At 39.2% G+C, this 15,897-nt stretch overlaps 1 protein-coding gene across 1 annotated transcript in view; it reads left to right on the top strand.

Annotated features, from left to right (window-relative positions):
• CDK6 (cyclin dependent kinase 6) overlaps window positions 1-15,897 on the top strand; it is a 254,288-nt gene that overhangs the window by 60,833 nt on the left and 177,558 nt on the right. Inside the window, 2 exon segments of the mRNA XM_047753092.1 lie at window positions 2,866-2,984; window positions 2,987-3,000. Coding sequence (XP_047609048.1) covers window positions 2,866-2,984; window positions 2,987-3,000 — 133 coding nt within the window.

Genomic DNA, 15,897 nt, shown 5'->3' with positions numbered 1-15,897 from the left:
GGAACCTGTAATATGCTCCATTTCCCAAATGAAATTAATAACAGCACTTTCAAAAATAAAAGGAATTATCTCCTTGAATCAACATGAGTCGTTTCTACCGGATACCTTTTTTTTTTTGTAGCCTGGAAGGATATGTAATTATATACATTAACATTTTATACAAGAAAGTTTTATTCTGTGTCTCTTTAAATATGTGTCTTTGAACATGTCTCTTTAAAACTCCACTTTGTAGACAATTGCCCATTGAAAGTAGTGCCTTTTCTTCATGGCTTATCATTTAGGGCAGTTCGAAGCAGCTTTGGGGAGCTCATCTCTGCATATCTCAGGTGTGGAGTCCAGGCGCTGCAGGCGGCAACAATGAGTCTTAATATATTGAGAGTGATATAACTTTGAGGAAAATAAGTTGCGTGGGTTGGATGTTGTTCTTGCATTGTGTCATACAGAGTGTTTGAAAACGGTTTCAGTGAGATGAAGCAACAGAACATGCTGCCAGGGCTGTTAGGTAACTGAACAACCGTTTGGGAGCAGGTGACCCTTTGGTGAGGCAGTGCTGTGTGATCACTTTGCTTTCCAGTTATGTCTCTGGTAAGCTTTTTTTTTTTTTTTTTGGCAATTACTAAAATGTCTTACATATTACAAATCGTAAGTTCAGTGAGAACTGGGGTTACTAAAATCTTTGCTGACCGGAAACAGTGATAAAGCAATGTCTTTTATTCATTTGAAAAACAAATTTTTTTCTCACTTTTAGCCACCCCACAGCACATGGAGTTCCCAGGGCAGGGATCAGATACTAGCCTCAGTTGCGTCCTGAGCCGCAGCTGCGCAACGCCGGATCCTTAACCCACTCAGCTGGCCCAGGATCAAACCTGTGTCACAGGCAGTGCTCCCGAGATGCCACTGATCCCGCTGCACCTCAGCAAGAACTCCTGTCTTTTTATTAAATGAAGGAAATGTATTAATTATAATGGAAGACCTTTTTAAAGTAATGTTTAAGAAGCACAACTGTAATGATGCAGTTCCCATGTTTTTATGTGATTTTAGTACAGGCCATGTTTGGCTCATTGCTATTTTATTTTATCACAAAAATAGAAGCTTCAGATATGAAGAAGTTTGGTGATTGTGGAACTCCTTTTTCTTCTTCAAACGCAAGAAAAAAAATCTATCAGAGTAGGTGGGTTTAATGGAAATATGGTTCAAGGAAGCCTATGAATAAAATGGTCGTCACCTCAAATCACCAAATTGAAAGAGTAGCTTTCATAAATTTCCCAGGCATCAGATCCATGTGTGTGAGCCATCATATTTTTCACAGTATGACATGAGTATGACTTATGGCATTATTTTTAATGAATTTGTTAATTAGGAGTTTTTACTTTGTCCAAATAATTTTTCGGAATAAGTCACCTTTGGCATTTGAAGACTTGAGAAGTTTAAAAAAAAAGTAGATGATTAAAACTTAGAGGTCAGGATATTTGAAAGTAGATAAATGTAAGGAAGAAATTCAGTTGATCTTAATAGCTGACTTTAATGAAGTTACAGAACTCACCCCAAGCTGCCCACAATTAAAAAGGAGTTTGGGTCTGGCTATGAAGTATATGTGGCTGTTGGTGGTGGTCACCCCATCCGATTTAACTTAATTATAGTATTCTTTAGTTTCTTTTAAAGTTTAGTTTAGATTTACAGAGAAATACCAAATGTTGTGGAGCCCATTTAGCCCAGAAATGCGGTCGGGTGGCATGGCGAACTAGATAGGTATTAAAAATTTAAGAGGTAACATACAAAGTGGATAATTGTGAGTCAACCCTATGCATTTTAGTAATTGGATTATATGCACATTTATAGTTAGTTTCTTTGAAGAAAGTGTTGTTTCATTTTTGAAAATGAAAGAAAATCATGCAGATAGCATTTTATCAGCCCTTTGTCAGTACCTATATTACATTCTTGTCAAGAAATGTATTTATAGCTTGGTTTTGAGTGGTTTATTTAATTCTTCAAATGTTGGATGAGCTTCTCGTGAGCCAGATAGTGCTCTATGTCTGTTGAAACTAAAGGAAAGTTTGTCCTTTGGCTTGAAAATTCTTTTCAAACTATGGAAGTCTTTGTTTTTAAAACTTAAATTTTGAATTAGTTGTAGTATTTTATGGGAGAAATTGAATTCACGCATCCAAACATAATTATAAAGTTTACCAGTCTTGCCTTATCATTTAAGGGTGATATAGTTTACCAGTGTAATTTCTGCCCCACCCACCCCCAAAAGTTAAAAATTTATAGTTTTAATTAGCATGGTATTTAGAATTTTAAAACCAAGAATTCTTGCCCTTTCCAGGGAAATGATTTGACTCATCAAGGTTAGAAGGCGCTCTTAGAATTAACCCAATTTCTCCGTATCCCATTATAATTATTTTCATAGGCATGATTATAATACCTTAAATTCCAGGAAAATCTAAATTGCAGAGTCCAGCATCTCCAAGGAATGCTCAGTCTGTCTCTTTAATAATTCTTGAACTGTGAGCTAAGGACTGTGTTTCTCCTAGAGGCTGCAGGTTTTGAAACTCTCTCCATCGGCAAGTTCTACCTAAGATCTTAACTAAGTACCTCTCCAAGCAGACATTCTTGTGTTGTGGTCATGTTGCATTTTCTTTGCCACTATGGATTTTGTCTCCACTTTACCACATGCTCCTCTCCTGAACATTTGTATTGATATTAAAGTATCAGATCCTGTTAGGTATCTTTACATTTACCATAAGGAATTATTAAATGTGGCCTTTCCCCCAATTATGTGATCAAATTGAGGGATACATATAAGACTAACAGGTTACTGCTTTGCTTTTTGCCACCTACTTAATACCTCTTTCTTTTTCCTTTTAGGTTGTTTGATGTGTGCACAGTGTCACGAACAGACAGAGAAACCAAACTAACATTAGTGTTTGAACATGTTGATCAAGACTTGACCACTTATTTGGATAAAGTTCCAGAGCCTGGAGTGCCACTGAAACCATAAAGGTACCAAGAATTATCTCTGCCTGTCATACTATTATAGACTGTTAAACACTGACATTCTCTCCCTATGAGAAATTGTCAGAATTAGAGCCTTTGGAACTCAATATGTAGTTAAATACATCTAGGATGACTAAGTGGAATGTTTAAAGAATGGGGATATATTCTAGTTCATTAATTTAGGGCTCAGTGGAAAAAACCCTTTAGTTCTAATATATATTAAAATTATTAGAAAATATTTATTTGTGCAGTATCTGGCCCCAATCTTAGAGAGTATAGTGTAGTAAATATAGCTTTTTCTGATGGTTCATGGACTCTAAGGGGTATAATTTGAGACATCATTCATGAGTGCATAGATATTACAATTGTATACTGGCCCCAGGACATACCTATGCTATGTAAATCCAAAGTATTGGTTGTTAAGCCTTTCTTTCTCCATTTTTTTCTCATTCGTGAAATATTTATGGGAAACATAAGTGCCAGGTACCATCCTAAACTGTTGGATTCAAAGATGGCTTAGGACTCCAAGCTAGATGCAGTGTATTGACTAGAAGTCCTTTCTACCTTTAAGTCTAATGGGAAGAGCTCCTTACAAAATTGTGTTAGTCTTACTTTGTTCTGCTTAATTGAACTTCTCAGTAGGTCTTTAGATCTATGGGTATCGTATGCAGGTCCTCATAAAGATCTGTTTGTTTCTGTGAATTAGGTGACTTAGTGAAATAGACTCCTTGCCTTATCATTCATTGTAATAGTGGTGAGTTATAGAATTCAGCATCACTTTATTTTATTTTGTCTTTTTAGGGCCGCACCTGCGGCATATGGAAGTTCCCAGGCTCGGGGTCCAAAAGGAACTGTAGCCGCCAGCCTCCACTACAGCTATAGCAACGCCAGATCCGAGCCACGTATGCGACCCACACCACAGCTCACAGCAACACTGGATCCTTAACCCACTGACTGAGGCCAGGGATCGAACCCATGTCCTCATGGATGCTAGTCAGGTTCACTAACCACTGAGCCATGGTGGGAACTCCTAGAATTCAGCGTCACTTTAGATAGTTTAATAGCTGAGAATAGTTTATTTTCTGAACAGAGTTAGATAATGGCTTTAGTGATAGCTAGGTGATACATTTAGAATTTAATTATTATTTCTTTGGTTTTAGAACAATATGGAATTTATTTTCTGCCATCTATCTTTCATAAAAGAACATAGAGCTGAAGAATGGCCTCATTGCTTCTTGAGTGGTTTCAAAGAAAATAAGGCCTTTAAATGTCAGTATTCCTGGAGTTCCCATTGTAGCTCAGAGGTTCAGGACTTGCCCTTATCTCTGTAGGGGTGCGAGTTCAGTCCCTGGCTTCATACAGTGAGTTAAGGATTCATTGTTGCTGCAAGCTACATAGGTCACAGATGTGGCTTGGTTTTGGTATTGCAGTGACTGTGGCGCAGGCCCCAGCTGCAGCTCCAATTTGATCCCTGGCCCGGGAACTTCCATATGCTCACGTGTGGCCTTAAAAAAAAAAAAAAAAAAAAAAATCAGTATTCCTAAATACCTGTTCTTGGTACCTTTTCTCTTATATCTCTGCATCCCTCTTTTCTCTCAAATTCTATTCCGATCCTGTGGCTGCATTTCCGTCCTTTGTGAGTTTGTCCAGAATACCACATTTAGCATGCATGGCAGAGCACAGCCCCTTTTCGTGTCCTCCACTTTCTGGGCAAATTGGACGAATCCCCATCCTCTTAGTGTGGCTCATGATTTCCTACCTTTGTGGGCTTTCTCCTCATTGCCATTTCTTTGCTCCTCCCATCAGTAACTATCTGCTCACCTTTTTCACAACCCACACTAGCTATCCTCTGACCAACTCTTACAGCTGGGTGTCATCTCATTTGTCTTAAAGCACTTGTTCTCCATCTCTCTCCCTCTTTATCCTATTTTCTTCTTTTTTTTTTTTCTTTTTCTTTTTTGTTTTGTTGGGGTTTTTTTGGTCTTTTGTCTTTTTAGGGCTGCACCTGCGGCATATGAAGGTTCCCAGGCTAGGGGTCTAATCGGAGCTATAGCTGCTGGCCTATGTCACAGCCACAGCAATGCCAGATCTGAGCCACTTCTGCGACCTACACCACATCTCATGGCCACGCTGGATCCTTAACCCACTGAGCGAGGCCAGGGATGGAACCCACAACCTCCCTCATGGTTCCTAGTCAGATTCGTTTCCGCTGTGCCCCAATGGGAACTCCCAAATTTTCTACATTTAATTGTGCTTATTTGTGTCCATAACTTACCCATTCGTTCATCTTTGCATCCTGACAGTTCCTACTCAATGATTTATACACATAGTAAGACGCACTGCCAACTTTTCTTTGCAAATAATTAATTTAAAATTATTTTAAAAATGACTTCCAACAGCTTAAACATAAACTGTCAAAATAAGCATGGCTGCTTCCGATAGATTTCTAAATTCAAAAATTTCCTTTGGGATTGGTCATCCTTTTAAGCAGCAAGACAAGGTAAATGTGTATTTACACAATACATTGCCACCTACGGAGCTCTTTGGAGCTTCGCATTAATTCTCCTAAGGATGGTTAGAAGCTGATGAGTGTGGAATCATTTGCAGAAGATCTGGGGTTTAAGACAATTGATAAGCAGAGTGATATGCTTAAACTAAGACTTGATCAGGCAAGAGTGGAAAATGAAGGGGGGTAGGGAGAAATTCCCAAGGGTGGGGGCAGAAAGGTGGTCACCAAGGTGAGAAAAAGAAAGAGGAAAGGAGTGGTCATGGCCAAGCCAGGGGATGGGGAGTTGGTGCCTGTCAACAGAAGCTTTTGGCAAGGTGACTTCTTAAAAGTATTTCTGAGTTTTTAATCTATCTCCAAGGGAATGGATTCTCATTCTGTGTTGAACAGGAGATTCTCCTGGAGGCAGTTAAATTTCTTTAGCCATCAAGGAACCACACCCCACAGGGGTGGAGGTGCATGCAAGAGTTGGTGGTCATTTAAGGATTGTGGTTAATGGTGTACTGATGTTTTCATAGTAGAATAAAACTGTGGTCACCTGAAATATTTCAGACAATTAATTTGTATGTTAATGGCTAATTGAACATCTTTTGCTAACTTAAAAACTAACCACAAGATTGGTTTTTGTCTTGATTCTTAATTTTCTTTTTAATCAGAGTTGATTTACATTGTTGTATTTCTGGTGTACAGCAAATCTGGTGATTCAGTTATACATATATGTATATTGTTTTTCAGATTCTTTTCCATTATGGTTTACTACAAGGTATTGAATATAATTCCCTGTTCTATACAGTAGGACTTTGTTGTTTATCTGTCTCATATATAGTAGCTGGAATGGCATTACTTCATTCTTTTTTTATGACTGTGTAGTATTCCATTGTATATATGTACCACATCTTCTTTATCCAGTCATCTGTTGATAGACATTTCCGTATCTTGGCTATTGTAAGTAGTGCAGCTATAAACATTGAAGTGCATGTATCTTTTCATATTAGAGTTTTTCTCTGATTATATGTCCATTCATCCTATTTTAAAAAGTGTTTCTGAACTGTGCTGATCTACTTTTCTTCCTTATTAAGTACAAGAATATAAGGGCCTGGGCTTTTTGTTATGTTTTGTTTTTAGAATTTGAGTGTTTGAGTTTTTTTAAGGTCATTATTGAAAAGACAATAATCATTTAAAAGCACTCTAATGCCATCAAATGGATAGTTTTAAGCTAAATATATAATTGATATAAATTATTTTTAATAAACATATCTTTTGTTTCTGAGTTGAATGTGTTTTAAGCATTGGTATACATAATAACCACTGCTAAGTTCAGGCTAGTTGAGGTTCTGATTAATTGGAATTTTTCAAGCACACAGCCACAGAACAAATATTTTGTCATTGTATAGGTTCATTTATGAGAAGTCTCAATAACTTTATCAAAAGAATAGTTATGATGAACAACCTATTGGGAACACAGATTGGATTCTTTACATAGATTGCTTTGTTATAATAAGAGTTTCTGAATATACTTGTACATATATTAAATATTTATAGGGAGATTTCTGTGCTAGGCACTTTGAGGACAAGAAATTGAATAGTCATGAATTTACACTTAGGGACTTTAGAATATAAGAGCACACAGAAGCATATGGTATGCTTCTCCATGGTTATTAAGTAGTTGGTGTTTTCAAGTTAAAAAAAAAAAAAGCCACTTCTTTATGAATAAACACAACCTGTAGCTGATTCTTTGCATTATGGTACCAAAGTGTTTTCTAAAATGTTTCTTCAAAATCATAGGTATTGTTATTGATACTGTCTTGTATATATCTGAACATGCCATGTTACGAAATAAATAGGTAAAATATTTTTAACATGACATAGATATAAAACAAAATGAAGGAAAGACCTCACGTTAAAATTGTTTGCAACTGTGGGAATTTTCCTCCACCGCCTGTCCCCCATCATGTTTTCTGTGGCCCTGTTTTACTTGCTAGTCCACCTCAGTTCAGCACATTCGAGTACACATTCAGGACATAAATTGCACTAGGTTAACTTGCACTTGGATGAAACTGGGATGCTGCATGGTCCTCTGACTTGGTATTACTGTAAGGGAGGAAAATCTTTCTGTTCAGTACCATTTTCATTAACTTTGTTTACAAAAGAGCCCAGGGTGGACTTCTTTTCCCAGCTACCACTTGCTTTTAAGAAGTAAAAAAGACAGAAAAACCACCTCTAGAGCCCTTCCTATTTGTGAAGGTTGATAGTTGGATGAACTCATCGGGGGAAATCCTGTCATTATTGTATGATCTAGACTGAAAAACGTCATTGAGAGGCTGATGAGAATAAATAAAAGCGTAGGTGGTTCTTTCCAACATTTAAAAAATACACCGTATTTCTAAAAATAAATAAACACATTTATACATCTTGAGGTTTTTATCCCATTCTTTGATCTCTTTTCTTGATGTCTTGAGATAGCGATTCATGTTGATGGTGATTTGCATAATGAAGCCTCTTGACTGCCGTGCAGTGGGGTCAACAAAGACTCAGACTTCACCTCCTTGGCTTATTGTTGTCGTCATCTTCTTTTCTCTTTCTAGTTCAGAATGTCATATTTTGGGTCTGCTTAACCATGGAGGAATTCATTGCTGTCTGTATAATTTTGATTTGATCATTCGAGATTGGCTTCCACCCTTAAATTTAGGAGGCAATAATTGACACCATAACAATTTTCTTAGTTTTTTTTCTTTTGGAGTTCATAACACATTTTGAGTATCTATGTTTGTACGGAACCTTTCATTTATGGGGGCTTGATGAGGGACAAAAAAAGCGTCCAGATTGTTAGGTCTTCTTTCATTCCTTTATCGGCCACCTATGAGAGAGGATCAGAAAGAACTATAAACAGATTCCCTCACCTTACTGCTTAGTCATTTGTAACTGCTACCCAGAAAAAGAACTATATGGCAGGATATATTTGGAGAGAGACTCCTGTGTAAAATCATACTATTTCCATGCTTTTAAAATGTAATGCCCTCTTTTACTAAACCACCATTTGGACCTCAGGCTTCCCTTTCTCTCCTAGTAGTTGACCCAGCTTCTCAACTGTCTTTTAAACTCTTCAGAGAACCCAGTATCATTCTTTGGACATTCTGTACATGTAACATGTTTTACACAAGTAGAAATTCAAGGCACCGAAAGTTCGCACAGAACATCAGCTGCCTCTTCAAAATAGAACAGTTTTTTTCAGCTCAGGACCACATGGCCTCTTTGGATGACTCAGTCTTGGAGTCAATATTGTATTTTTTGTGTATCTCTATGACAAATGAATTCTATAGGGCTTGAAAAGGCTGAAAAAACCTTGAGATTATGTATCTATATGGGTCGTTTTCTCTGTGAATTAGATTTCGCTTTATCATGCATGTTTCTTAGAGAGTTCTATTGGTTGTAATATTTTCAGTAGGAGATAAAATGTACTATTAGGTTTATTTTACAAACCCAGACTTCAGAGACTGACACACAGTCTTAATAGCACCTGTTTTCTGCCTCTGGGAAAGATCTGTGTTCATGAGAATATCTGCTTGCAGTAAGCAGTGGCTCTGGTGTCAGTAAGGGATGCCCAGGGCTGATTCATCTTTCTTGATCTGACATGATGCAAAGTGACTGCCTGGTCCCTGTAGTCAGATGAGGAAAGTCCCCCAGAGCCTTCTCTCCTCTCACCCCTAAAGGAATCAAGCCATGGCCCCTCTCGGCTCCTGGTGGTCTCCACTTTGCCTGAATTATGAGCAGGTGATTTGTCTCATCTTTGCAAGACACAGAGCAAATTAACATGAAAATATCGCTTCTCAGAAAAACAAGGCAGGCTTGAATGCCCTGTCGCTGCCGGTCATTAGCCATCTGCCACCGACACTCATACTCTGTTTATCACATTTGAAATTCAGAGCAGATGTTGCATAATAAAGTGATCCCAAAAACAAGACGAGACATTCAAAGAACAAATACTCCACAATAATGATAAGGATCCTGGAAGGAAATTTTTTTTCAATCGAATATCATGGCTGGACTTCATTGAATAGACTGTGTTTTGTTTTGTTTTGTTTTGTTTTTAAAGAAAAAAATGCACATGTACATACACACACATCTCTCCTAGTGTTTAATGCAAACCGTCTTTCATAGTAAAGTGAAATAATTTTTAAATAAACTACATTTGTGAAAGATGCTGGAGAGAACTGTTTCCTAAGGTTAATTTTAATAAGCAAAGTGGAATGTTGTAATAACACTAGTTCTGGTGCAAAGGACCTTATAGGTCAGTCATGCCAGTGTCGATTTTTACTCTAAGATGGGCCTCAACTTATAGCAATTTGACTAAAATAGTCACTCCTGTAGTACAGTTGCATCTTGCAGAGCTTGTGGCTTACCAGTGTGGTTGCCCAGACAGCTTCTTTTCTTCTTGGTACTCATGATCCTATGTTACCTCTACCCTTTCTGTCCCCAGCCCCCCATCCCCCTACCACCATTATCACACACACCCTCCCACACACACACTCCTAGCTTCTCCAGGCTCTGCATCACTCTGCCCCATCTTCCTCCTCAGGCCCCTGAGTTTGACTCTCTCCACCCTGAGTCCTAAGAGTCTTTCATTTCAGGGAGTTCCCATCGTGGCGCAGTAGTTAACGAATCCGACTAGGAACCATGAGGTTGCGGGTTCGGTCCCTGCCCTTGCTCAGTGGGTTAACGATCCGGCGTTGCCGTGAGCTGAGGTGTAGGTTGCAGACGCGGCTCGGATCCCGCGTTGCTGTGGCTCTGGCGTAGGCCGGGGGCTACAGCTCCGTTTGGACCCTAGCCTGGGAACCTCCATATGCCGAGGGAGCGGCCCAAGAAATGGCAAAAAGACAAAAAAAAAAAAAAGTCTTTCATTCAGTTTCCACTACTCTTCCACATAAACGTAACATTTTATATGACTGGTTATTGTGTTTTACCTAATGCACATTCTAGATCCTTATTATGCCTTATAAAAAGCACATCGTTTGTGGTATATTAACGATTGTGCTTGAGGCATTCTGGTTTTTAAAAATCAAGCATCTGGGAGTTCCCATTGTGGTGCAGCAGAAATGAATCTGACTAGGAACCACAAGGTTGAGGGTTCGATCCCCAGCCTTGCTCAGTGGGTTAAGGATCTGGCATTGCCGTGAGCTGTGTTGTAGGTTGCAGACATGGCTCAGATCCTGCGTTGCGTTCCCTAGCCTGGGAAGTTCCATACGCCTCAGGTGTGGCCCTGAGGGGGAAAAAAAAAAAAAATCAAGCATCTGAATTTCATCAGGAATGTAGCCTATGTCACAGTTTTTCTCTGTGGAAAGTCAGCTTGGAATGTAGGCTTTTGACTCAAAAGAAATGCTTTCTCCACACAAGCCACACCCTTGCTCATACCCTTACCTGTGTATGTGCCCAACTCACTCCCCCCACAACACACACACAGAATTTGGGGGGTTTTGGTGGGTTTTTTTTTTTTTTGGCTGTGCCTGTGGCATGTGGAAGTTCCCAGGCCAGGGATGGAACCTGCACCACAGCAGTGACCCAAATTACTGCAATGGCAATGCCAGATCCTTAATCTGCTACACCACAAGGGAACTCCCAGGGGGATTTTTAAAAATAGGAACATCAGCTATAATGCTAAAGCAAAAATGAAGCAGCCAGCTTGGGAGTTGCTAGAAGGTTAAATCAAAGTAGCTCCAGCAATTGGCCACTGACTCTAATAGAGACGATCGGAAGGCAGTGAGTCAACATTGAGTTTACCTCAAATTTAGGGAGAAATGTAGGGTGAGTGAGCTCCATTAGTGATAACTTTTGGTAACTCTTCAGGGAGAACATTTTTAGGTTATCTAGATTTTGAGGACTCTCTCACAAACAAATCCTTAGGCAATTTCTCAAGGCCATGTAGTAGTTGAAAGTATTAGGAGAAAGAGGACAGGATTATGCAAATACATGAGTACCTAAAAGTATGTAATAACAAACCATAACTGAGTTATTTAGTGGCTTGTTTCTTTTTTTTTTTTCTTTTTCTTCCCAACACAGGAAATATGGGTGAAAAAAAAATAGTATCTTTCTAAAGGTACTGTAAAACTGACTCATTAAGTCAATACTGACTCACTAAAATAAACACATGACACTTTGATCAAGCTAATAATAATGGATAAGTTGGAATCTCTTTAGAAAGTGCTTCCTCACCCTGGGCATTGAATCTGTTTAGAGAGCCCATTAAAGAGTAGTTGCAGGCAGTGTATACCCAGTCCATGTCCCCATGGTGGCAGATGGCAGAGTGATGCTCCATATAGAAGGGGAATAGTCCTCACTTAAGCTGAGTGTGGGCCGAAGCTCCCTGGCTTACAGTTTCTTTCCTGGCTCTCTTCCTCTACATGGTGGAACATCCAAGGCTTCATTCTCAGCCTTCTTCTCTTCCTGTCTTCACTTTATGGCCAGGTAATGTCCATCCAGAACCTTCAGATATCATCATTCTCCAGCCTGACCTTCCCTCTTGCTCTAAATGCATACTAATCGACCAACCATTAGATGTCAGATCACCAAAACATTGCCCAAAAATCCTTCCTGCAAACTCAAGCCTTCCCCATCTGCCTGGTTGCTTGAGCCCCAAACCTAAGCATCCATCTAGGTTCCTTTCTTGTTTTCACAATCTTCAGCTAATCCCTTAGCAGGTTATTTTTGGTTTTCTCCTTAAAAGATAACCCAAGCTGACTGCTTTTCAATGTCTTTGCCACTAAAACTTTAGTCCAGCCCATCTCATCAGCTTCCTAACTCAATATGCTGCTTCCACTCATGCCCCTTTGTAGATTATCCTCTGGATAACAACCAGAGGAGCCCCATTAAAGCATAAATAAAAGTCTTACTGCCCTGCTGAAAACTTTTCTCCAGTGGTTTCCAGTGACCTGTAGGTAAAATCACAAGTCCTATAGGATCTAGCACTGTTCCCGGCCACCCGCCTTCTCCCAAGATGATCTGCCTCTGCTCACTTGGTTTACTGCTCTTGAGCCACACTTGATTTCTTTCTGTCCCTCTTCCATGCTTCCAGCTCAGTGCGGGTACTTATTGTTCATTCTTTCTAGAATGTTCCACGCCACTCCCTCCCAAGCCCCACAAGTAGGGTGCCTATTTTCTATCTTTTTTTGTTCCATTTTTTAAAGTTTATTGAAGTATTGTTGACTTAGACGGTTTTGACCATTTCTGATGTACAACAAAGTGATTCAGTCATACGTATACATACAGTCATACTCTTTCAGATTCTTTTCCCACGTATATGATCACAGAATACTGAGTAGAGTTCTCTGAGCTCTACAGCAAGTGCCGTTGGCTAGTCATTCCATATACTTGAGTGTGCATGTGCCAGTCCCAAACCCCAGTCCACCCTTCCCTCTCACCTGTTCCCTTTGGTAATCATAACTTTTTCAAAGTCTAAGAGTCTGGTTCTGTTCCGCAGATAAGTTCATTTGTATCCTCTTATTAGATTCCACATAGAAGTGGAATCATATGATGGTATCATATGATGGTGTGTCTTTCACTGCCTAATTTCACTTAGGGTGCCTGTTTTCATCATTCCAACCCCGACTCATGTCCTATCCTCAGGATTCCTTCTCTAACCATGTCACCCTCTGTGTCACCTCCGGCTCCACACCTCCTTACTGTGGACCACATTACTCAGTGTTGTCCCGTTTTATCTTCCACACAATACTGAGCTGAAATGATCTCATTCATTTTTTTAACATTTGTTGTTTATCTTTCCCACCTGGAAGTTTAGAGCTTTGAAGTCAGGACTCTAGTTTATTGCACTATCCCCTGTACTGTCTGAAATATTCGGACCCTCGGCAAACATGTGTTGGCAACTATCCATTGATGCCTACATTTTGGAGTTCGTCAGCGGGTTACTTACATAAGCAACTACATTCCCATCATACAAGTGAGGAAGTTGTACTTTTTCAAGTATAGATGCATATATATAGTATATATGCATATAGATGGATTCATATACACATATGTAGTAGAAGGTGAAACTATGCCATATCTCAGCATATCTACTTGGCTCTTTCTTCATGATGGGCAAGGACACTGTGCGCTTATCCATGTTGTAACTAAGAATGTACTTGGTTGGCTTGGTTTAGATATAGTCCTAAAACCAATAACTAACCTCCGCTAAAAGCATAAGGTGTTTTCTCCTTTAATATAATACTGACTTAAGTAAAGTCCAGAAATTCTTCTCTTTCAATGTTGGATTCTACTAATGTGTTTTATACTAAGGCTGTGAAACCAAGTCCAATGAAGAGATTGGTAAATGCTGTAAATTTTAAAACCTTTCTTTTCTTGGGGGCTTATAACTAAAAGATAATTCAGTAGTGACACCTTTTTTAAAATTCAGAGATGAGTTTATCTATTCACCATTGTATGCACAGTCTTTCCCACTTCTACATGGGAAGTGGGCAGTTTCAAAGAGTTAAGTTAGTTTGAAAAATCTAATTGGAAATACTCTCCTGTATTTATCTACTTGGATTTTTTATCATTCTTATCCAGAAAATGTACCCGTGTGATTGTGGAGTTTGGAAGGTAAGAAAGAACCTTCTTCTAAAGCCGTTGCTAATGACCTACACTCACTAAATTATAAATTAGTGAAAGGCATCTGGAGAAGGTATCTGTCACTTATCTAAGATGGTATTGCCTTCCTCATTCCTAAGCAAGGTGGAAAGGATTAATCACTCCCTTCATTGCAGTTAAAAATCATTATTGGTTCTACTGAATATTTGTTAAATGAATAAGTGCTTTCACAAACTGTTGTGCAGTGAAGCCTTAAAACTCCATAAAGGTAGTTATGAGACTCAAATATCTCCAGCAATGAATAGTGTTGCAGTTGCTCTCATTCTCCTCTTCCTCGTTCTCATCATCACTCTCAAAGAGGAAAAGTCTCCAGAAAGATTGACTCCAGTAGAAAATCAAGTGAGGAGAGTTTGACCTGAATAATTTGGATTAGTGTATCTAAATCAGGGCCTTGATGCCAAGCATCTGGACACTCTTTTTTTAAAGGTTTATTGAAGTGTAGTTGATTTACAATGTTGTGATAATTTCTGCTGTACAACAAAGTGACTCAGTATACATATACACATTCTTTTTCAGAGTCTTTTCGCACATAGATTATCACAGAATATTGGGTAGAGTTCCCTTTGCTATACAGCAAGTTCCCATTGGCCAATCATTGCATACACTCAATATGCATATGCCAATCCCAAACCCCCAGTCCATCCCTCCCACCACCTGTCCCCTTTGGGAACCGTGAGTTTTTGAAGTCTGTGAGCCTGTTGCTGTTCTGCAAATAAATTCATTTGTATCCTTTTTTAAAGATTCCATATATAATATAATATGGTTGTCTGACTTCACTTTTATAATAATCTCTCGGTCCATCCATGTTGCCGTAAATGAATGGCATTATTTCATTCAGACACTGTGACTCTCTCTCTCTCTCTCTCTTTTTTTTTTTTTTTTGTCTTTTTAGGGCCACACCTGTGGCATATGGAAGGTCCCAGGCTAGGGGTCCAATCGGAGCTGTAGCCTCTGGCCTACACCACAGCCACAGTAATGCCAGATCCAAGCCACATCTGCAACCTGCACCACAGTTCAGGGCAACACTGGTCAGGGATTGAACCTGCATCCTCATGGATGTTAGTCAGTTTGTTAACCACTGAGCCACGACCGGAACTCCCGGTCACTGTGACTCTTGAAGTCCTAGGAAGTAAAAGAGAATTCCTCGAATATTAGAAATGATCAAGTATAAATCTAATCTTTAACAACTCTAGCTACTCCCATACACTGGAAGCCTAATTGTGATGCCTGGAAGGTAGACTAAACCCAAGCAAATTTTGCAAAAATGAGTCACCTTTGAATAAAGGGTTAATGAAGTTAGGTTAAATATAATCTCTGTGTTTCTCCAAGTGTGGTCAGTGAATCAGCTGTATAGTCACCACCTGGGATGCTCATTGAACGCTACAGCCTTGCCCTAATGCTAATCCTGAACATGAGCTCGGAAGGGAGTTTCCAGTAAGTCCCCTCTGATGAAGCTTATAGAGACTACTGTTTGAGAAATACTCTCCTACAGTTTGACATATGACCCTACTTGGAAATGGCAAAATGTCTGAGATGACTCAGAACTTTGGAATATTTACTTGCCTGTGCGTAGGTGGCCCCAGCCATTCAGAAGACTCTCATCTAAGCCCAGGTGAATCAGGTGTAGCATTTTAACTGAAGTTGTCCGTATATACTTGTGTAAAAGTACCGATGTTTTTATTCTTTAAGATGGTCTATTGGAAAATGCGAACTCATAAATATGAATTAAAGAAAAGACTCTTAGGAACATGAGAATTCTA

This window comes from Phacochoerus africanus, chromosome 11, assembly GCF_016906955.1.
Source record: "Phacochoerus africanus isolate WHEZ1 chromosome 11, ROS_Pafr_v1, whole genome shotgun sequence".
NCBI lineage: Eukaryota > Metazoa > Chordata > Mammalia > Artiodactyla > Suidae > Phacochoerus > Phacochoerus africanus.
Note: the sequence above shows the minus strand (reverse complement) of the source record. Positions and strands in the feature narration are given on the sequence as shown.